The sequence below is a fragment of the Suricata suricatta genome, chromosome 9 (genome assembly GCF_006229205.1).
Source record: "Suricata suricatta isolate VVHF042 chromosome 9, meerkat_22Aug2017_6uvM2_HiC, whole genome shotgun sequence".
NCBI classification, from domain to species: Eukaryota; Metazoa; Chordata; class Mammalia; order Carnivora; family Herpestidae; genus Suricata; species Suricata suricatta.
The window spans coordinates 2,487,408-2,510,551 of record NC_043708.1 but is presented as its reverse complement, the minus strand read 5'-3'; the positions used below and the strand labels follow the sequence as shown (position 1 = coordinate 2,510,551).

The window sequence follows — 23,144 nt, the reverse complement described above, 5'->3', positions numbered from 1 at the left end:
GGGAGATTGTTTTGGGCGTTCGAAGCTGTTAAATACTGTCTTCTGGCAGTTTCTCCACCAGTGTGACCGAGAGGCCCTAGTGGACTTGGTGCTGCCTCAGCTGGCTCAGGTGGTGACCGTGTACGAGTTTCTTCTGATGAAGGTGAGTCTTCTGAGCGTTTCTGAAGGACGCTGGGCTGATCGGAAGTTATTTAGAAAGACACCCTTCACGTTTGTTTTAGGAGGAGCCAGGCCCTCCTCCAGGGCAGGGCTGAGGGGCGCCTGCTGGCCCGCTGGAGCCTGTGCGGCCAGCTCCCTCAGAGGCTGCTTGAGGCCCCCTTGCCTGTCTTAGCGTGGTGCGGGAGGCAGGGTGGTGGTGGCAGCAAGCCAGGGCCTGCCCACGGCCGCCATCACCTTCCTCTCGGGCACCTCGTCCCCGGGAAGCCCGCTCTGACGGGGCGGCACCAGCACAGCGGCCCGAGGGGTGAAGGCCTGGCCCCTCTGCCTGCTGGCCCGTCCCTGGACCTTTCCGGCTTCCCTCTGCTCCCCCGGCCACCCCTTCTTCGGAGCTCTGGCCCATGGTCCCCCTGCGGCTGTCACCCTGGTCTGCTCTGTGCCCATCAGTGTCCCCGCTGTGCACACTGGGCACACGTGGGCTCCCACTGGGGAGCTGGGGGGACGACAGACCGCGGACCCCCTGACAAGCTCGTGTCCTCCCCCCCCCCCATGCTCCTGTACTTGACATTTCGTTGCCTCTGCTTTAAACGTTTCTTGTCACCTGTGTCTTCACAAAGGTTCAGACAGGTCATCTAGCAAAACCTCTGTTCCCCGCTGTGTATAAGGAATTTGAAGAGTTGCATAAAAGGGTTAAGAAGATGTGTCAAGATTACCTCAGTGGTTCTGGTCTGTGTTCCCAGGAGCCTCTGGAAATAAGCAACAATAAGGTAACAGTCGTACCTGGGAAAAAAGTTTTGCCTTTAGATTTGTTAAAAGGTTATCCACTTAGAGAGGAGAATGTTTTTATTTTTAGTTATTTTTTAAAGTAATCTCTGTGCCCAATGCAGGGCTCGAACTCATGACCCTGAGGCCAGGAGTTGCTCACTTCACTGAGCGAGCCCGCCGGGCGTCCCCAAGGGGCATGTTCTCAGTAGTGACGTCCTCACAGTCCACTTCCTGTCAGCGCTTTTTCCCACCAAGTGACTTTTTTTTTTAAGTTTATTTTGAGAGAGAGAGAGAATGCGTGTGGGAGGGGCAGAGAGAGAGAATCCCAAGCAGAAGGTGGGGCTCGAACTTATGGCCCATGACTTCATGACCTGAGCCGAAATCAAGAGTTGGAAGCTTAACTGACCGAGTCCCCCGGGGCCCCGACACTTTTTTAGTATAAAAGCAAACGGTGCTTGTTTCAGGAAGCTCAGGAATGCGGACGGGCTGACTGAACCTTGAAAGTTCCAGAATAGTCTCACTCAGTGATGACTGCGGTGCTTGCTGGGGGCTGGGGGACGGTGACCAGGGCTCATACGTCCTGTCCATGGCTGTTTAGACAGAATTCTCATCCCACGGCCATTGTCTCCCCCAAGTCTCCTCTGGTCCTGGGTGGAAATCTGTTTTGAACTGACGTGGTTTTCTTGTTCTGGATAAAACCTTCGCAGGGCCTAGGGTGCCCCGCGTGGCCGCATCACTCAGGGTCCACGCTGGCCAGGCCCCCAGGTCCCAGGCCCACCGTGAAATGGCGCGCAGAGTGATGCCATGCTTCTGAGTAATGCCTGATTAGTCAGAAACATACTCGCCAGCGGCAGCCCAGGCACACCAGGGTCTCTCCAAACTACTGAGAATACTTGCAGGTTTATATAAAAATATGGGGGGCTGGGGGGGGCGGGAACCTGCAGGCAGGCAGTGAAGGTGGAAGCGGTCATTGTGTTGGGGTCGATCATGGGAGGGGTCTGGTTGGCTCAGGGCAGTCCTTACAGCTGGAGGGGGTGGTTTTGGTTCCCATCAGGGTGGGCTGTGCCCTCAGGGCGTGCTGCCTGAGGCCAAGCCCCACCGGGAGCCTGAAGTAAGGGACACTGGCCACAGTACTTCAGCTGCTCTTAAGATTCCATTGACCAGGTCGTGGGTCGGCCCCGCCCCCTCCTTAGGATTAGTGTCACACAGACTAGGTCACTTCGCAGCAAGAAGTCTTGATCCACGCTCTAACAGGACAAGGGTGGTTTTGTTTTTGTTTGGGGGTGAGGGTGGGGTGGGGGCCTTGGTCATTAGTTTTATACAAAAGCAACATTTATTTATTTATTTATTAAAGTTTATTTATTTTGAGAGAGAGAGAGAGTGTGTCAGCGGAGGAGGGGCAGAGAGAGGGAGAGAGAGAATCGCAGATGGGCTCCGTGCCATCCGCACAGAGCTCGACGTGGGGCTCGAACCCACGAACCGTGAGATCACAACCTGAGCCGAAATCAGGAGTCACCAAGCTGAGCCACCCACGTGCCCCAAGAGTCACTGTTTCTCAAGCTGTGAGCCCGGCAGGCAGGTGTGGGCGTCCTCCCGCCGCCGGGGGACTGGAGACGCAGGGTGCTCTGGCCCCCCCCCACCGTCGCCCATCGGGACCCCCCCCCTTGCAGGCAGTTCAGGCAGAGCCCCAGCCTCCTAGGGGCACAGACGGGCTTGGCCTGCAGGGGACACAGGCAGCTGGGAGGCACTGAACTTGAGGGGTTGTCCTCTGCTCCAATCTTGATCTGTGGCCCCTCCCTCCTTGCCTTTTCCCCTCCTGCTCTGTGACCCCTTCTTGGGTTCACTGTACACGGGACTGCTGTCCCTTCACAGCACCCCCAGGGCAGCTGCAGTCCCCTCACAGGGCCTGGAAGTTTCCAGGAGCACAGAAGCCAGGGCCTGCCGTGGCCCTCAGGCTCCCAGACCCTTTTCCTTTCCCTCTCCATTGCTTGGAAAAGGACATCTTGTTCTGGAACGGGGCGGTGGGGGGTGGTTTCTGCCGGTTCCAGAGCGAAGTCAAAACAGGAGGAGTAACAAGCAAGCAGTCGTCCTGGCGTCTGAGGCCGGCAGACTTCCGCCACCGCCGCGAATGTTTTAAGGAAGGCTCTGGGGTCTGCGTCAGCGCCGTGCTACCACAGAACCTTCTGGTTCTCCCCAGCGGCTCCACTGAACTTGTGTGTGTCCGTGTTTCCCCGTCGTCCTGGCGGCCCCTCTCCGTGCGAAGGGGCGGCCCTGACGCGCCTCGGTCCTTCAGTGCTGTCGCTGGGCCGCTGAGCGCAGCCTCGCTCTGTCGCCCTCCCTCCTCAGGTGGCCGAGTCTTTAGGAATCACCGAGTTCCTAAGGAAACAGGAAACGTGTCGGGAGTGCGTCCCGGGCCGGGCCGAGCTGGGGGCGACCGGGCAGAAGCGGGCGAACGAGGTGGGTGGCCCATCGGCGGGGGTGCAGGGGTCTTAGGGCTGTGGCTCCAGTCTGCGGCGCTGCAGTCGGGAGGGCCGGGCTCGGCCGCCCCTTCCTGGGCTCAGCCCCCCACCTGTCCTCTCCCTAGCTGGCGGAGGTGGCACCTGCCTGGGTGAAGAGGACCAGAAGAGATGCTCCGCCCCAGGACACCGGCCGCGGAGCCCCAGCGGCCAACGAGGGTAAAGTGCGCCCTGTGGGGTGGCCCTGTGCCTCCGAGGCCTGCTGCTCGCGGCCTGGTGCCCCTGGGGCCAGATCCAAGAGAACCTGGCTTCTCATGGGTTTTATCCGCACCTCCCAGGGCCCCGTGGGTCTCTCTCATCCCCTGGGAGGCTGGAGGTCTGTGAGGCTCTCTCGAATCCCTTACTGGAATGAAGAGCCACCCCGTGCAGTGAGGGGCTTGCTGTCTGGAGGCCCAAGGACATGCCATGTCTGGGGCTTGGCTTTCGTGAGATCTGGCTGCAGGTGCCAGCTGGGGTCTAACACTGGAAACAAGCCCTCCTCTGGGTTTTAAAATTTTTATGTTTATTTTTGAGAGAGAGAGAGACAGACAGAACACAGCCAGGGAGGGTCAGAGGGAGAGGGAGACACAGAATCGGAAGCAGCTCCAGGTTCCGAGCTGTCAGCACAGAGCCTGACGCAGGGCTCAAACCCACAGACTGTGAGACCATGACCAGAGCTGAAGTCAGACGCTTAACCGACCGAGCCCCCCAGGCGCCCCTGGTTTTTATTCTGTTCCGGCCAGAGCCTCTCAACGAGACACTGCACCCGCAGCGCTCCCGGAGCTGCCCCATAGCAGCTGGAGCCTCCGGTGTAGAGGCTTCTCCGTGGTGCTTACGACTGAATTCCACCGCAGGGGAGGGCGGGTTATTCAGGGGGAGCAGTGACAGCCCAGGCCCCTGCGGGCCACGCCGCTCCCCTCCCCTGACGGGTCAGTGTCGCCCCTGACCTTCATCTACACCTGGAAGCCGCCAGCCCCACGAGGCAAGGCGACCTTACGGCCCCGCGTGCTCCGCCAGGACGTTAATCTGCACGAGCTGGTTTGGGGCGGCGAGCGCAGGGAGCAGGCCCCACCGCCGTGCGTCCACTTACCTGCTTTTCTTCTACTGTTTAGGTCTTGCCCGCTCGGCGCCGGGTTCTGGCCCTGCAGGCCAGCGGCTGCGAGCGTCTGCCGACCCGGAGGCCAGGAGTGAGTGTGGGGCTCCTGCTGTCGTGTGGGAAGGCGCCAGCGGGCCGAGTCCGGGTCCTCAGTTCGGAGAGCCCAGGATGCGGACACAGGGGCGGGCGCCAGCCCTCCCCGGAGAGAAGGCCCAGGAACACTCCGAGGACTGGGACGGAAGTGGGGACGGCCCGGGCAGCGGGGCTCTCTGCGGCACCCTGATGTGCCCTGGAGGGGCGGCATCCCTGCTGCCTTCCGGGCCTGGAGGCCTCGAGAGGCACGGCTCCCGATGGACGTCCCGCCCCGGCGACGGCCTGCTCCCGGAGGCTGCCGGCCTCCCGCCGGACGGGGCTCTGTCCGCTGCCTGCGTCCCCGGGACCGTGCCCGAGCCGGGGTCTCCGCCGGGCCAGGCTGGGTCGCTGCCCACCGACGGGGGCCAGGGAAGCCTTGCAAGGGACGTGGGCCACCTCTCCCCCGGGCCCGAGGCATGTGCCGACCGGAGAGAACTGGAGAGCGTTGCTGGCGCTGGCGAAGCTGTAGCTTCTGAAATTACCACTGGGTGCCGTGAATCTTTGTCTCAGGGACGGGGGCAGATATTTATTCACTCCTCCGGCGGCTTTATCTTGCCCCATCCGAGTTCCGTGGTGCCCGGGGAGGAAGACACTGTCACGGCGGCTGGTGCGGCGGGGCCTGCCCGGCGGGGTTTCCTCTAGAAGCCACGGGGGCAGAGCCCTCCCAGTGAAGCGGAGTCGGACCCCAGGCCTGGCCGGGAGTGCGTTTTATCCAAAGAAGGTCTATATGAAGTGATATGTATTTTTCTATTGTGGATACTGACACAGATGAACATCTTATTTATAAAGAATGATGTCTTTGTACTTGGCTGGCTGCCCGCCCTTCCCTGTGTCTTGCTCGCCTTCGCGCTGACGGCAGCGGTTACCCGGTAACGAACTCCCGTGACTCGGCGAGTCCTCAGAGGCGACCCACAGTCAGCACCAGGGCGCTGTGGCTTGTCCGCCTTGCTCCCCCAGAACCGCGTCCCCTTCTCTCCTTGGTGATAGGCTGCCTTCCCACCAATTCTGGGTTTATTAAAGATCTAAGGTAGCCACCTTGCCCCCACCCCCAGAAAGTAGGAAAGAAAGTCCTTTCTGCCCGAGGGGGTGCAGCTGAGTCAGAGCCCCAGTCTTCTCCCTCAGAAAGTCACCTGTCAGGGTCTCTCCTCTTTCAAATGTCTTCCTCAGCTTTGTTACTGGGAGGGGAAGGGAAGGTGATTTGTCCACCTTCAGACAGTGCAGGTGTCCTCTCCCCCAGAGAGACTGTCAGGAGGTGCCCCGAGCAGGCAGAGCTGGGCACCTGGGCTGTCCCCCCCCCCCCCCCGCTCCTTCCCGGCCCTGCTGCGCAGACGATGGCTTCACCCTCAGCCATTTTCCTGTCCTCTCACTTGATCTCAGAGTCGGTTCAGGTTCAACAGCGGGATGGCGGCATCCCAGGATGCAGCAAGGCACAGTACGTCCTGCAGACTCCGGCATTTCTCAGGATCCCAGAGTGAAGCCTGAGCCTGGATCCCGGAGTGAAGCCTGAGTCTGGATCCCGGAGTGAGGACTGAGCCTGGACCCCGGAGTGAGGCCTGAGCCTGGATCCAGGAGTGAGGCCTGAGCCTGGATCCGGGAGTGAGGCCTGAGCCTGGACCCCCGAGTGAGGCCTGAGCCTGGACCCCGGAGTGAGGCCTGAGCCTGGATCCCAGAGTGAGGCCTGAGCCTGGACCCTGGAGTGAGGCCTGAGCCTGGATCCCGGAGTGAGGCCTGAGCCTGGATCTGGGAGTGAGGCCTGAGCCTCCTGCCTGGGGATCATTCATAACCCTCATCAGGCAACTGATGCAACAGGGTCAAATCTGGCCCCATGGTCCATTCTCTGGACCCAGGCCCTTTAAATAGAGATTTCAATTTCTAGGACATTAATTTCACCCTTGTGGATGTGCTACTATAAGTAGGTAGTGAATTTAACTAATGAAGTTAGTTCTGTTCTGCTGAACAGAGCTGGGAACACAGGGGTCCCTGGCAGTATGCTCATTAGATTTTTTTTAAGTTTATTTATTTTGAGAGAGAAAGAGAGAAACCGGGCGTGGCGGGTGGGAAGGCAGAGAGGGAGACAGGATCTGAAGCAGGCTCTGTGCTGTCAGCGGAGAGCGTGATGCGGGGCTCAAACCCACAAGCCTTGAGGACGTGGCCTGAGCCACCCGGGTCCCCCAGGATGCTCATTAATTTGACGTGCTGGTTGTGCTCCGTTGAGGGACCGACAGGCCTTGGCTCTGGGGCACCTGTGCCGTACCTGCCAGGGCAGCGTTCGCAAGGCCCCCAAACGGGCCGATGTGTAAACAGCGTCTACACCACAGCACTACATCAGCAGACTTGACCTTATTCCATAGAAAACAAATGGAAGTTTCCTTTTCTCGTAAAGAATTTTCTTTTGGATACATAGTACTTCTAATTTGAGATGCTCAGATTAGGGGCAGGAGTGAAGGGGTGTCAGATCGCAGGTTCAGGCACAGGTACCGCCCAAGGGACTTGGGGCCGGTGTGAATCCTCAGTGAGGACGCGTGTTTGCAGTGCAGGGACCTACAAGTCCCTGCTCAACTACTGTTATTACGAAATGCAGTGGAAGAAGGTCCCTTTGTTCTCTGTTCCCTGGACAGCCCAAGGGCCCTGCAGCTCCCCCCTCTCCCCCTTGCCAGGCTCTTCCGCGTTGGCCTCCCCAGGGGTCACGGGAGTGGGGGGAGTGGGGAGCGCTGAACCAGACGAGGGGCCGAGGCGGAGCCGGTCTTTGATGTCCTCTGAGGTCTACATTTTAAAGAGTAACGTCTATTCTCATCTGGGGAGGGCACAGCTTGAGATGCCCAAAGCTGCCAGAAGGCCCATGCCAAGCGCTGCTGGCCCGGCCTCAGCCCTCTGCCCCTTCAGCCAAGACGAGCACGTTCTCCTTTCTGGTGACTCGCCTCCGTGTGGCTAAATTACGTCTCTCTCGAAGCTTTCCTGACTTATTCACGTCAGATGGTATCCAGGGACTATTTCACTGGGAGACACGGGACAGAGTTGCATGCCCTGCCCCCCCCCCCGCAGCGTCCCTGTGTCACAAGTTAGTATTCAGTCCACATTTAATGCTTACATTGAAGTATAAATGCTCTCGCTGCTGAGTCTGGCGATGCGCTAGGATGACACGGACTTTCCTGTAAGCTTCCATTTTTCCTAGAGAGAGCGGCCTTGGGGTTTTTCATTTGCTTAGTGGCTTTCTTTTTTCTTTCTTTCTTTTTGCTATTTTTTATTTTTTACTTATTTATTTTTAAAAGCTTATTTAGAGAGAGAGAGCGCAAGAGAGAAAGAGTGGGGGAAGGGCAGAAAGAGACTCTCAAGCAGGCTCCATGCTGTCAGCACTGAGCCCGACCCGGGGCTCGAACTCACAACCGTGAAATCATGATGTGAGCTGAAGTCAGACGCTCACCTGACTGAGCCCCCCAGGCGCCCCTCACACAACTGTTAAGAACCATGATCTGGGGGCACCTGGGTGGCTCAGTTGGTTAAGCGTCCACCTTCAACTCAGGTCATGATCTCACGGTGCGTGGGTTCGAGCCCTGCGTCGGGCTCTGTGCTGACAGCTCAGAGCCTGGAGCCTGTTTCAGATTCTGTATCTCCCTCTCTCTGCCCCTCCCCTGCTCATGCTGTCTTTCCCTGTCTCTCAAAAATAAATAAAAAACAAAACAACAACAAAAAAGAACCATGATCTGGTCATTGCACGCATCCCAGTCATGGGGACTGAGCAAAGAAGTTCTTGGCGGAGGAGGTTCTGACACCGACCCCTGAACTGGTAGCCGCACACCCATGAAGAGTCACAGGAAGCAGAGGACAACTGGTGAGGGACAGCCGGCGTCTCGGCCAGGCCCTTCTCCCAGAAGCCCACGCTGTGGCGGGTCAGGAGAGGCAGTAGGCACAGTTCTAAAACCTGGCAGCTGAAAACAGAGGCATGTGCCTTCTGCCCACGCAGCGTCACTCACGGCTAGGGGGAGGGCTCGGTCTCGTCACCGCCAAGTGGGGGGCCGGGGGGACAGGCATGTGGCACACGTGGCCAGTGGCCACCCCGAGGGAAGGAATTGCAGGAGAGGTCAGGCCACTAGCCATGTGGTCTCAGCCGGCTGCAAGGGGAATGCTGCGTGAGCTGGGCGGGTGGGCTGCAGGGCCACCCTGTTTATGACATGCAGGTGTCACTCAGAGCTGAGCTGTGTGGGAGGCTGGGACTACTTTGACGCTCTTGTATCAGCTTTTGTGCTTCCTGGATGGTGTCTTTTTTTTGTTTGTTTTACTTATATGTGCTTGACCTCGTCCTGAAGCCCCTCCCTGGTCCCCGCTCTTGAATTCTGTGGACTTGCCCTTGTCACACCCCTTCATTATCCGGCAAGGAATCTGGAGGCGGAGGCCTGTGTGAACCATGTCCTGGGTTCGAAGTCTGCTATCGGCTCTCTGGCAACTTCATTGCCCTGTGGTGACTGCAGAACTGAGCAAATTTAACAGCCAGAGGGGTCTTCCTTTAATTTGATGCCACCTGTTTCCTGAGCGATCTCTGGGCCGGGGCCGCCACATGATTTGCTCATCGCTGAGCTCTTTCGTGTCTGTCATTAGCAACGTCAACTTTCTATTAGCTCTCCTGGGCTACTTGGATGTCTGGGGATGCAGCATCCAGAACCCATGGAATGTTCTAGAAAGGCCTGCTCACAGTATTAAGTCCTTCAATGGCTCCTCTGAAGAGCATTTAAAAAAAAATTATTAAAAAGCAGGCTCCATGCCCAACATGACGCCGCCTGAGGCCGTGCCCCTGAGATGGAGAGTGGCACGTGCTCCAGGCGCCCCAGCGAGCATTTACTTTGTAAGTCCCCCCGAGATATAAAACTGGCTGCTGCTGGACCTCGTGCCTCCAGGGCCTGGCCCGCTCAGCCCACTTCCCACGGAGGAGGACAGCCGGGAGCAGACCATCGAGGCCGGACACTCACCGTGTGGCTTCCAGACTTCGAGATGTCTGAGGGGCTACTGCATGGTCGGTCGTTAGACTTTAGTAAGTACCACAAGGGCAGAGAGCAGGTTCTTCTTTTTTAAAATGTTTATTTTGAGAGAGAAACAGAGTGTGACTGGGGGAGGGGCAGAGAGAGGAGACACAGAATCCAAAGCAGCTCTAGGCTTTGAGCTGTCAGCACAGAGCCTGATGCGGGACTCGAACCCACGGACCATGAGATCATGACCTCAGCCGAAGTTGGACGTTTAACTGACTGAACCTCCAAGGCGCCCCAGCTCTATGATATCCTAACCATTAGTTGTGATTGTAAAACTAACGCAGTGTCATAAATATTTAAATAATACAGAGGTACAAAGTAAAAATACTAACCCAGGGGTTTTTCTACACAAGTACGATATAAAACACACCTAATTCACAAAAACAAGATCACTCAGTCATTTTGTGGAGGAACTCCTTTATTTCCTGTGGAAGTCCTCCCGGGTGACAGACTGACCATGGGTGCACGTTGAGTGGCGGACGGCTCGCAGCGATGCGGTGTCTGGAGAGGCCCTGGGGAGCTGCAGAAACGATCCGATCTGGCAGAGCCTGAGGCCGGCGGGTGGCCGCACCACAGCCCAGCAGACGATCCGGGGGTGCGGCGCCGGGTCCTCCATGAAAGACCGTCCACCGTGGCGGCCACACAGGCAGCCCGGGGTCCGGAGCCGGGAGGCCCAGGCCAGGTCACAGGGCTCGGTGCCCCGTTTCGAGCAGCATGCTCTCCAGAAGCAGCCTGCTGTCGGCCTCCACGTAGGGCTGGTGCAGCCACATTGACAAGTAGCTCAGGGCGAGGTCGCGGTCTGCTGCGTGAGCGAGCTCTTCGGTGACGGTGCGTTTCAGGAGAAGCTCCTTCCGGTACATGTCGGACAGCTTGCGGGAAACCTCATCTGAAACAGACGTCTGTCTCCCTGAGCAGCAGACACGCGCGCAAGGCCTGCCCAGACTCGGCAGCAGCCCCGAGACAAGGGAGGGCCGTGCGGGTGTTCATCGCCCGGCTCGTGCAGATGAGCCGGATCGGAGAGCGTGATGAGGTTCACGAGATGAACAAGCAAGTGTAACCTTTTCTGCTCAGCTCTTCGCTACCGGCGAGGATGACGAGGAGATTCGCCTCAAACTGATAATATTCCAGTAACACAGGTAAATGGTTTTACCCTTTTCTTCCTCATTTAGATTGGCATCGCACGGCCAGGCCCTTCTTTCGAACTAACAAAGCTAAAGGTAAGTCTGATCTCATAGAACTTATGTAAGTAGTGGACGCCATGTTCCCAGCCGTCTTCTTCCATGGGGTTGGCTGAACTGACCTCAGTTTATCTTTTATTTTATTTTAATTTCTTTAAGTTTATGGATTCATTTTGAGAAAGACCACACGTGCACGCACAGGAGGGGCAGAAAGGGAGGGAGGGAACCCCAAGCAGGCTCCATGCTGCCAGCACGGAGTCCCACACGCGGTTCAATATCTCAAAGCATGAGATCATGACCTGAGGCGAAGTCGACAGTCAGATGTTCAACCAACTGAGCCGCCCATGTGCCCTGCCATTTATCTTTCAATTAAAATAAAACCCAAAAAACTCTTTCTTTTTTACAAACGAAAAAAATTCTGCCTCTTCAGAGGACGTGGAATTCGTTCTACCCATTTTTTTTTTTTTTTTTTGTAAAGGCTATTTATTTTTTTATTAAGTAATCTCTATGCCCAACGTGGGGCTTGAACTCAGAACCCGAAGATCAAGAGTCTCATACTCGGGGCGCCTGGGGGCTCAGTCGGTTGAGCATCCGTCTTCGGCTCAGGTCATGATCTCATGGTTCGTGGGTTCGAGCCCCGTGTCGGGCTCTGTGCTGACAGCTCAGAGCCTGGAGCCTGCTTCCCATTCTGTGTCTCCCTCTCTCTCTCTGACCCTCCCCTGCTCACGCTATCTCTCTCTGTCTCTCAAAAATAAATAAAAACAAACAAACAAAAAAGAGTCTCATACTCTACTGACTAAGCCAGCTGAGTGCCTCGACCTATTAGTTTTAAAGGGCTAAACAGGGCAACTGGCTTCACGCATCTCTGATTATGTTTAACATTCTTTGCCGAGTATTGGAGCCGAGAAGATGCCCACTTTCGGATGCTCCCAATCTCCTTCCCTTCTGAGGGATCCTCTCGAACTGAATTTCAAAGCCTGCCAGCCTCTTCAAGTACCAGATCTAAATAACACAAATACTCTCATAATTTCTACTCCTGAGAACCAACACAGAAAGTACTTACAAAAATGGGCTGTGGGCCACGTGTGAAACAGGGGAGGCCGCTGTCTCTCGTCCCCATAATGGTAGTTTTCTAGTTCACAAATTCCCTTGGTAGTCGAAGACAGCTTTTCCATTTTCATCTGTATTTTGGCCTGAAAAGATATTAATTGGGAATGTGAGAACATTATCTGAAATCTACGCTAGTCTCAGATCCAATAACTATCAGATTTCCAAGCTAAGAAGTATAAGTCTGTTGAACCCCAAAGTCCAACAACTCAACACTGGTAACTCCACATTCAGCAAATTTCCAGGGAGATGGAGGCAGACAGCTGTTACAATTTCATTAATTTGGATGACTTCTGAAGTAAACCCCGGATTTCCGGTGCTGGAAGGAGAAAGCTTGCTCAGTCCCACTTTGCTAAGATTTCTGAAGGCACGAATTTTTTCTCAGCACCAGAGAGCTGGAGGAATCACAAGTCAGGCTCTGCTTTTATGGAACGAGAGGAGAAAAGGCATTAAATGAGTTTATTTCTGACTTTTATTAACTGCCTTTGAGTTCACTGAAACCTTGAGGCTCAGTATCCTTCTTTGTGAAATGGTGATCATGACCCTGCACACTCCCCACAGGAAGGAAATGGCGAGAACTTGACATTGACGGTGCCTCGGGTTGGGGGTGGGGGGCTCTGCGGGAAGCCCTCGCACTGCTCATGTGCAGGGCAGTGGCCGTGGATACTGGCCTGTCACACTGCTCAGCTGAGCCAGCACAGGGCGCTGACAAAGGGCCCGCCTCTCCCGGCGGTGAGGAGGACCAAGTTCATGTGTGAAGCACCCGGCTGGTGCTACGTCAGGGTCTGTCAGGTGAGGCGGCGAAGCAACGGAGATTTCAGGCTAACTCCCACCTGCATGTACCTCTGTGTGCATACGAGTAAATACGAACAGATACATAAATCACCCACAGCGTAATTCCTTGCACTTGGCCCTCAGCCACCCTCCAGTCACACCCAAAGTGGTGCGGACTGAGTTTTGCTGCCATTAATTTTCAAAGGATGACACTCCATCCCCAGTCTTTTTAGGTTCGATATTTCACTTGGCCCAACCCCAAGAGGTAGGACTCGGCATTTCTGCATTACAGCGGGGGCGACTCTCAGGGCTCTGAACTAGGGAAGGCCAAGGCCAGCCCCCACACCACGCTTCCCCTGCCGCGGCTCTGGTCCTGCCGTCCCGTGTTCTCTGTGTCCTGCAGCGCCCCTGTTGCACCCAATTCAAAGAAAAGCTTATAAACGATCAGGAGAGTGAGCGAGGACAATCCCAGGGGCCTGACGCTACGGCAGCGGTGCCACGGTCGGCGTGGTCACTGGCAGAGCCGAGGGAGATGTGCGGTGGGCACCCTGGCCTTCAGGGCACGGCGGTCCACACTCCCAGCTCACCTCAGCCCGCCTCCTCCCACAGACCAACTGCAAAACGTCCATCCAGCTTAGGGAAAGGCCTCTGCCAGGTCAAACTCATTAGACACTTACAGCCAAGTCTGGAAACCATTCTCTCTAAAAGCTGGAGGAGAGCTGGAAAAATAACATTACCATCCTTAGGACGTTGACTTTTTGCTTTCGGACACAGAATGAGAACTTAATTCCAAACCGCTTCAAACCAGAGTAAATTCACTGGGGCAAAGAATTTCAGCGCCTGCCGCCAGCACCCAGATCTTGGTTCCTCCAGGAAGAGGAACCAGGGCGCCTTGGAGAAACGGCAGATCCTAGGACTGAGGCGGAAAATGCACAACATGGGCCCAGAACACCTTGTAAAGCTGGAGAGTAAGGAATGGTTCAAAAAAACCAGAACCAACCGCTCACGGTGCTGGAAGCACGTCAAAGGGACACAGGAGCCAACTGAACCCCTCGTGGCCAAAGCAGGAACAACTCGAGGCACAGAAGAGGGCGGTGCGGCTGTCCACACTGCTAGAAATACTCGATCCAGTGATTAACAGGCGGGGGAAGAGAGACAGCGCTCCGAGGCCCACGTGAGCCACACGAGCTCCGCCCTCCAGGAGGTGAGGCAGCACCTGCCACTCCTCACAAGCGGGGGACACAGTGACTTCCTTCCAGAGAGGCCAGTGAGGACGGGGTAGGGGGCGGGGAGAGGACTTAGTTTTACAGAGGAGAAACCCGACCACACCCCAGGCAGCTGATCAAGGTCAACACCCATCACACTGCATCATGGTCCCGGTCCATGCCCTTGACAGGATGCGATGAGAACAGGACTTCATGTCTGCGGGTTCCTCTAAAAAACCCACAACCCCAGGCTAATCGTGGGAAAGACCTCAGACAGACCCCGGCTGAGGTCCAGCTGCAACGCAGCGGCCCAGTCCCCTCCAAACCGCCAATGTCACAAACAACAAGGGAAGGGGCGCTGGGGGGCTCAGTCGGTCGAGCGCCTGACTCTTGGTCTCGGCTCAGGTCGTGACCTCGCAGTTCGTGAGTCTGAGCTCTGCGTTGGGCTCTGGGCTGACGGGGCAGAGCCTGCGGGGATTCTCTCTGCCCTTCCCTTGCTTGCTCTCTCTCAAAATAAATAAATAAACTTAAAAAAATCTAAAAAACAAGGGAAGTCTGCGAGACTGTCACAGCCAAGTGGAGTCTAAGGAGACATGAGGACCTCTGGGAAGGGCTTCCGGGAAGGAAAGAGGACTTAAAGGGAAAAAACAAAAAGAAATGTGAATAGACTACAGCCTCCATTTGCTAACAACATATCCATCCTGGCTCATTAATTAGGACGTAGGCAGCGTACAAATCTGAAGCGAAGGACAGTGATGTTCGAAACGGTGCAGGCTGAGGATCATTTACGGGAACACCCCTACTCTGCTCAACCTTTCTGCAAACCCGAAACTGTCCTAAGAGATAAAGTGCTAGTAAAAACCATATAGAATAAATTCACTGGACCAGGACCCTGTGGCTTGGGGAGACCACGGAGAACAGGGGGCCTGCCTCTTCCCAAGGCCACCGGCCTGGCCGTGACACTCATGACCCTGCGTGTCTTCCCTTTCTGGGGACTGGCTCGGGCCAGTGTGCCCCTCCCCGCTCCTCACAACTGCCTCTGTAGGAATAATCCTTCCTTTTGTAGGAAAAGGAAGGTGCGCCCCAGGCTCAAAGACTTTGACAGAAGCCATATTCAGCTAACATCTTTTTAGAATGTTTTCATTGTATTACAGACAAATGTTAAGTACCTAAGGAGCATGGGATTAACAGAGACTGGGAGGCAGACAGAAGAGTGGAGGAAATGTGTGCGCCGATCTAGTCCCAGAGACGGGACACGCCGCCCCTGGCTCCGGACAGGACCTGCCGCATTGCTCTCTGGGGGGAGGCCCCAGCTCGGCCAGGGCCAGGGGGTCTCCCCGGAACACCAGCGCACGGCTTCCTTCCCTTGGGGCAGCCTTCCGGTCTTGGTGGCGACTGTTGAGTCTACCATCTCCCGTCACGGGCGAAATCTCCAGTGTCTCCGATCACTCCTGCGGGCCACGGCCTGCGCCGCTCAGACCCCGGAGCGGCCTTGGAACACGCATCCTCAGCCCCTCCGTCCACGGTGATGGCCGGGCCCACCGTTTCCGGGCTGTCCCGGACACAGTCCGGCTTCATCTCAGGATCTCGGGAACACGGCTGACCACGCGCATGCCCTGCTCACAGGCGACCCAGCACTACTTTCACGGGGGCCTGTGCCACGCGTCCCAGGGACCGAGGGCGAGGCGCTCCCCCTCTCATCTGCTGCTCCGTCCATCGAGCCGGCTGGCTGGCTTTTCTGGACCTTGACTCTCCCTGCTACCGTCTTCCCACACCGCCTCTCCTCAGTGCAGGTGACTGGGGCTGAGGAAGGGGTCCCGGGGCACCAGCCTGCCCCTTAAGAATGCGGAGAACCAGAGGCGCCTGGGTGGCTCAGTTGGTTCAGTGTCCAACTTCAGCTCAGGTCATGATCTTGTGGTTCATGAGTTCGAGCCAGGATTTGGGTTCTTTGCTCACAGCCTGGAGCCTGCTTCAGACTCTATGTCTCCCTGTGTCTCTGCTCCTCCCCGCTCATGCTCTGTCTCTCTCAAAAATAAATAAACATTAAAAAAAAAGAACGGGGAGAACCAAGGATGGATCAGCAAAACCAACCAATCACTCCTGGTGAGCCTGAAATGGAAGGCACACGCCCTCCCCTTCCGAAACCGTTCCCTAACGTGCTCCTGCTCCGGACGCAGCTCTAAATGAGAAGGCAAGAGGCGTGCTCTGATAAGAGCCAGGTGGCATTTAAAAACGAAATCCTGGGGCGCCTGGGTAGCTCAGTTGGTCAAGCCTCCGACTTCGGCTCAGGTCAGATCTCACGTTCGTGGGTTCGAGCCCCACGTCGGGCTCTGTGCTGACAGCCAGCTCAGAGCCTGGAGCCTGCTTCCGGTTCTGTGTCTCCTTCTCTCTCTGCCCCTCCCCCTCTCATTATCAAAATATATCAAAAATAAATAAAACATTAAAAAAAAATTAAAAAAAAAATTAAATCCTGGGGCACCTGGGCGGCTCAGTTGGTTAAGCGTCCAGCTTCGGCTCAGGTCATGATCTCACAGCTCATGGGTTCGAGCCCCGCATCGGGCTCTGTGCTGACAGCTCGCTCAGAGCCTGGAGCTGCTTCAGATTCTGTGTCTCCCTCTCTCTCTGACCCTACCCTGCTCGCACTGTCTTCTCTGTCTCTCAAAAAAAAAAAGAACCCACATAAAAAAACCCCAAAATCCTTTCAGATTGCTTTACAGTTTATAAAAGTCACATTAGTGAGTGTTGGCAATGTTTCTCGTTCTAAGAGAGCTTTGAGATTCTGTGACATCCTCGTACCAGGAGGGAACGAGGGACGAGCAGGCTCTGGAGCGAGGTGGGGGCGCAGCGGGACGACAAGCCATGCTGACGTGCCCCTGACCGAGCACCACGCGCTTAGCTCTCGTGGCTGTTCAGATGCCGGTTGTTTCAGTGATGTCAACACTGGAACGCAGCCATCCGGTTCCTTCTCTTTTAGGAACAATATGTGTGCCCACTTTTTTGTTCCAGCAAAGATATTTGCCCTCATCAAATGAGTTAACTTGGGAACAACAGACACACCCAGGCAGTGGGCAGTTTCGCATAACTTACTACGTCGTAGGTTTCGAAGGCTCGTGCTGCCTGTGCGGATTCCCCGCCTGCCGGGGACACAGCACGGACGGAGAGAACCAGATCTCACCGGGCCCACAGCCCTATCCTTCCCGTGAGCGCGGTTCCACGCCAAGTCGCGGACGCCGGTCTGGGTACCTGCGTCCCCCCACAGCACCACCCAGGGCGAGGAGAAGGCAGACAGGACAGTGACAAAAACCAAAACATTCAGGAGACTGTTTGCTGTGTGGCCCCACAAGCATCCTAAACATCTCACAGGCGTACCGATTTCAAGCACAAAGAAAAGACCATGTTACCTAAATGTCCTCAGCGCTCCATTCTTTTCTCTTTTCACTGTTTCTGAAACCGTATCACAACTTGCAATTGATGTGATATTTGAAAGGGTAGCGTTTCTTTCCTGAGCACCTCTTTTAAGCCGCCAGCTTTGTAATAGTCGGCACCCTAAAGCTGGACGAGCGGTACCGTGAAAAAAGACAATTATATCGCACAGGTTCCTGTTTGACAGGCAAGGAATCGTGTTATGTAGCAGAACCCTTTCCATCAGAAAAGGTTCAGAGATAAAGATCTCCTGTGTTCACCGATCCATTTTAGTTACCCAAGTATGTGCCCAGCTAGGAAGTGAGGTGCGGTCCGCATTTGGGAGCGGGCACTGGGCGGGTAGGGACTCAGTCACTAGTTCATTACATAGACACTTCAGAGCATCTCTTGTGTGATAAACCAGGGCCGACGGGTCAAATCCAGCCCACACCGTACTTTAATATGGTCCAAGAGCTAAGGATGGGTTTTACAGTTTTAAATGGTTGAAAGAAAATGTAAGAAGAATATTCTCTGACATGTGAAAATGGTATGATATTAAAGTTTCAGTGTCCACAAATAAAGTTTTATTGGAACACAGCCATGCTGACAGAGACTTCAAGTATCTCCATTCTGACCTCAGTCTGTACTTTCTGAACAATTAAGTTCTCCTTTCCCGAGAGGAGACTCTTAGTTGGCAAAAGAGTCAGCTGACAAAGTATCTCCCGAGGGGAACCAAAACTAGCCCCTTGAGTAACAGGGACCTTCCCGAGCCAGCAGGACCCCTCGTGACTGACCACGGGACAACGAGCCACCTGCCCCTCACTGCCCACCTGCACGCACCCACAGCCCTCTGCCCGGCATTTTCCTCATATAAACCTGCAAGTGTCCCCAGGAGTCTGGAGATGGTCTCTGAGACGCTAGGGCACAGTCTTCCCGGCGCTGGCCTCGCCGAAATACACTCCCAACTTGTGTCCCCTCTGCTCGTCCCTCTGCCTTTGGACTCTGTCAGCAGGGAGCAGCCGAGCCTGGTGTGTTTGGGACCCCGAGCCAGGCACTCGTGCACCCCCGCGCCCCAGCTACGCCGCCTTTCCCCTCTGTACTGTCGTCTCTGGCTCGTTTGGCGCCTCGCTATGTGGCTGAGCCTAGTGGTGACAAGTCGTGGTAGGGTCCACAAAGCCCAAAATATTTACTGCGTGGAGCCCTTGGACAGGGGTGAGGTGGACCTGGACATCACGCAGGGCTGAAAGAACGAAGGGCTAGGACAGCATCCTGGGGAGCATGGGGACTCAGCGTGGGAGGAGGAAGACACTATGGAGGAGGCGGAGGAGGAGAAAGCAAGTGTCTAGACGGGAGCACCTCCCACAGCGTCCACACCTTCCGAGATACACCCTGGGATTCGGGGACAGTGATCACAGGTGGTTCTGGGTCTCACCAAAGCCTCGAAGGTGGTCTGCAGCGCCTCACACAGCGTCTCTAGCTCCTTGCTATGTTCCGGAAGCGTCCTTCCCGCATTTTCCTCGGAGGCGGGGCTGCTGCTCTGTGACTCTGTCTTGTCCTCGCTCCTGGACAGGACGGAAGAGACAGGGAACACAGGACACTCTGAAAGGCCCCTCAGTCATCAGGGCCAACTCAGGACGTGCTAGATCCACGTAAGTGGGTCAGGCATGCGGCACGGGTGCTGTTTCATGTCCCTGTGACCTGTGTTTACTTGGTACTGGCGTCCACCATGAACGCCTCCCCCTGTTGTGCACCAGAGTAAGTCAGCTGAACGCACCCCGCGGTGTTCTTGGCCTGGGGGGGGGGTGGCGGGCTCGGTGTCCAAGGACGAAAGACATGCCCATGTCCCCAGAGTGCACTGTCTGGGAGCTGATCGGCCAGCGGAAGCCTGTGGCCTGTGGGGCGTGAAACTAACCTACTGGGGCCGCCACACCCCCGGGAAGAAACCGAACGTAAGGACAGAACAGACGATATCCGAGGCGCCTCTGAGGAGGGGGAAGAACTCGCTCTTGCCGACTGTGCCTCGGCAGGAAGAGGCGGGAAAAGCAGCAAAGGGCCAGGGTGCGCGACGAGCGCTGGGGACCGGTGAGAGCCAGGGACAGGCCAGGCCCAGAGACTCGCACCTCTGCTCTGGGGACGGTGACAGAGGAAGACAGGATCCTAACTGAGAGATTCAAAATACACACGTAGGAAAGAATAACAAAGCAAATCTCCCAATCAGAATTGTCACTGCTAACAGGTTTTTTTAGGACTCCTGTCTTCTTTTTAAAGGAATTGCTAAGGGGAGCGCCTGGGTGGCTCAGTCAGATAAACGTCCAACTCTTGATTTTGGCGCAGGTCACCATCTCATGGTCTGTGGGTTCGAGCCCCGTGTCAGGCTCCATGCTAACAGTGCAGAGCCTGCTTGGGGTTCTCTCTCTCCCTCTCTCTCTCTCTCTGCCCCCTCACCACTCTTTCTCAAAATAATAAACGTATAAAAAAGAAAAGAAAAAACTGCTAAGGAAAAATACACTCCTTTGTCTCTTCTCCTCCCCATCCTGCACCTGACCTCTGATGCCTGGTCACCAAAGATGGGAGTGGGGTTCTCCACGCCAGCAGGGCACCCCGCAACTTAACTCCATGAGACAGTCCCTACCTGGAGACAGCCTCCGGCCCCCCAGTCAGCTCGGCCCCGTAAGACCGTCCCCGCAAACTTCAGACCCTCCCTGCAAGTCCGGGCTGTCACCCGCGCTTCTACCAACGGGCGGAGCAAGCGGTTCCCGCGACCCGCACCCTGGGGTTTGAAGGATTTCGCAGACCAGCTCACATGAACGCTGTGTGGCATAATTCTGCTTTAAAAAGAGACCCACACAGTGTATGCTTACGTGCATCATTCCATCCCCCGCTCTTCTTCTTGGTATAGTCTACTTTATGCATGCTGATAAAGACTACCTTTCCCGCCCTAAAACTCCCACGGGGGACGCCTGGGCGGATCAGTTGGTTAAGCGTCTGACTTTGGCCCAGGTCATAAGCTCACAGTTCGTGGGTTCGAGCCCCAGGTCTGAGCTGTCAGCACAGAGCCCGGAACCTGTTTCGGATTCCGTCTCCCTCTCTTTCCGCCCCTCCCCCACTCACACTCTGTCTCTCAAAATTAAATAACCAGTACATTGAAAATTAGAAGGAAAAAAGAAGACTCCCCAAGCGAAGCGCTTAGAGCATGGGGAGCTCCACACGCACTTACCATAAGCTGATTTTCAGGTTGGCAATATTATTTGCAGTAGCAAAACCCGCGTCACTGAGGTTTTCCCACTTCAGGATCAAATTATGCCAATCAGCTGCATTGTCCTTAATTTTTCTTGCGCTGACAGATAAGACGGGTTTTCTGGGCGTTGCACTTCCAAGAGTATTTGCTGATAGGGAGTAAAAGGAACAGAATGGTCATGAAATTTGTGAAACGAAATAAAGAACCTCATTTAAAATGGGGTCGGGAGGCTGTGAGAGACGAGCTCTCCCGCAGCAGGAAGAAGGAAGATCAGAATTATGATGATAAGGGAGAGTATTCTTCACATAGGAATCTCATTATCTGCTTTCAAGAGAAAGTTCCAGCAACAATGTATCAACCACCACTTGCAGCCGATGAGGAACCACTACAGCACAAACACTGTTCTTCTGCAAGGAACCTCCGTTCCGCACTCCCACTTTCGCCTAGAACCTAATGAAGGCTGACCTTCCCGGGGCGCCTGGGGGCTCCGTCGGTTAAGTGACTTCGGCTCAGGTCATGATCTCACGGTTCCTGGGTTCGAGCCCTGCGTGGAGCTCTGTGCTGACAGCTCGGAGCCTGGAGCTGCTTCAGATTCTGTGTCTCCCTCTCTCGCCCCTCCCCCATTTGTGCTCAGTCTCTCCCTCTCCCTCAAAAATAAATAAACATAGAAAAAAAAAAAACAGATGACCTTCCCTCTGTCTCTTCTGACTTGCCTAAAATTCACCATGGCTTGCTTGTCCTGAATTGTCATTCCTTTGTTTTCTGAATAAAAAAGTGATTTTTTTAACGAAAAATGATTCTTTGCTCTGTTTAAAGTTAACATTACTCACATGTACCCCAATATTTATAGCAGCACTTTCAATAAAAGAAAGGGCCTAAATGTCCATCAACTGATGAACGGAGAAAGAAGATGTGGTTTATATACACGATGGAACACGACCTGGCAATGAGAAAGAATGCAATCCTGCCATTTGCAGCAGCGTGGATGGCACTGGAGGGTGTTATGCTGATGAAATAAGGAGAGAGATCGTGTGTTCTCACTCGTATGTGGAACTTGAGAAAGTTAACAGAAGACCATGGGGGAGGGGGAGGGGGAGGGGAAAAATAGTTGTAAACAGAGAGGGAGGGAGGCAAACAAGAGACTCTTAAACAGAGAGCAAACTGAGGGTGGACGGCGCCGGAGGAGGGGGAATGGGGGATGGGCAGCGAGGAGGGCACTTGGGATGAGCCCTGGGTGTTGTATGAAAGTGATGAATCATGGGAATCTACCCCTGAAGCCAAGAGCACACTGTATACACTGTACGTGAGCCAACTTGACAATGAATTATATGAAAAAGACAAGTTAACATTACATGGTGGGCAGAGTGGGGGCCGGAGATGACCCCAGGGGACGACGGTCCTCAGGCCGGCTGGGAGCCTCTGGAGGGAGCCCTGGAACTAACCCCTTCGGAGAGTCTCAGACTTTCAGGATTAGTTTAAAGTACTTGCTCATTTCCCAAACCTCAGCTTTTGAGTAATGGGATCCCGATTCTCTACACTCTGAGGAGGGTCCTCCCTGTGGGACCCCAGCTGGTCCCATGTTTAAAAGCTCTTCCCTCTTCAGGGGCGTATTTATTTATTTACTTTCAAATATTTTAACACGCGGCATTACATTAGTTTGAGGTGGACAGCACAGTGACTGGACAACCTGTTCTTCACCCCGTGCTCATCACACTTGGTACTTTTTTTTTTTTTATAAGTAGGCTTCACACCCAGCATGAGGCCCGATGCAGGGCTTGAACTCATGACCCTGAGATCAAGACCTGAGCTGAGATCAAGAGTCAGGCACTTAACTGACGGAGCCACCCAGGCGCCCCAGCCGTGATGGGGAACTCGACCTCCCCAAAGTTTCCTCAGCACCTAATGAGAAAGCTCTGAGTCTAAGAGTAAGCTGCCTACACAGGGTGCCTATTTTCATGGGCACCTGAAGGCTTATAAACAGTCACGACTCTAAAGTCACCTCTTTAGGGGCATCTGGGTGGCTCAGTTAGTTAAGCTTCCAACCTCGACTCAGGTCATGATCTCATGATTCGTGGGTTCAAGCCTCACATTGGGTTCTGTGCTGACAGCTCAGGGCCTGGAGCTGCTTCAGATTCTGTGTCTCCCTCTCTCTGGGCCCCCTGCCCACTCACGTGCTCTCTCTGAAATAAACACTAAGAAAATAAAAATAAATAAATAAATAAAGTCACCTCTTTATAGGCACCGATTCCAAATTCACCAAGTGGAACAATTAAAGGAAGGCAAAGCCTCCTGAGCCTCTTGGTCCCCGAGCACAAGGCGGCTGCCTTGCGCAAAGCCCGGGCAGCCTTCCTCCTCCCCTTCCCTGCGGCCCCACCTCCCGTATGCCCCCCACTTCCTCATTCAATCCCCTCTCTGAACCTCCTTCCTTTCTCTCTGAATCTCTCCCCATTTCTTCCTCTCCCAAACCTATTAAAACCTGCCCCATAAAAGTCAGAGCCTCTGAGGAGCCAAACGCTAAACTAATTTCTCATGTTCCCAGGACTAAAGCTGAATTATGACCTACGGTCAAAGACTTTCT

At 55.0% G+C, this 23,144-nt stretch overlaps 2 protein-coding genes across 2 annotated transcripts in view; one reads left to right on the top strand and one right to left on the bottom strand.

The window, feature by feature from the left end:
- Positions 1-5,453, top strand: part of ZNF839 (zinc finger protein 839) — a 14,383-nt gene extending 8,930 nt beyond the window's left edge. The window contains exons 7-11 of the mRNA XM_029950806.1: positions 50-142; positions 774-923; positions 3,268-3,378; positions 3,506-3,596; positions 4,529-5,453. Coding sequence (XP_029806666.1) covers positions 50-142; positions 774-923; positions 3,268-3,378; positions 3,506-3,596; positions 4,529-5,286 — 1,203 coding nt within the window. The 3' untranslated portion in view covers positions 5,287-5,453. The remainder of the gene's footprint in view (positions 1-49; positions 143-773; positions 924-3,267; positions 3,379-3,505; positions 3,597-4,528) is intronic.
- A 4,602-nt stretch (positions 5,454-10,055) lies between these two features.
- The window catches only part of CINP (cyclin dependent kinase 2 interacting protein), a 20,037-nt gene continuing 6,948 nt past the window's right edge, over positions 10,056-23,144 (bottom strand). Inside the window, exons 2-5 of the mRNA XM_029951227.1 lie at positions 20,546-20,714; positions 18,761-18,890; positions 11,904-12,033; positions 10,056-10,548 (exon numbers count right to left, since the gene is read on the bottom strand). Coding sequence (XP_029807087.1) covers positions 10,346-10,548; positions 11,904-12,033; positions 18,761-18,890; positions 20,546-20,714 — 632 coding nt within the window. The 3' untranslated portion in view covers positions 10,056-10,345. The remainder of the gene's footprint in view (positions 10,549-11,903; positions 12,034-18,760; positions 18,891-20,545; positions 20,715-23,144) is intronic.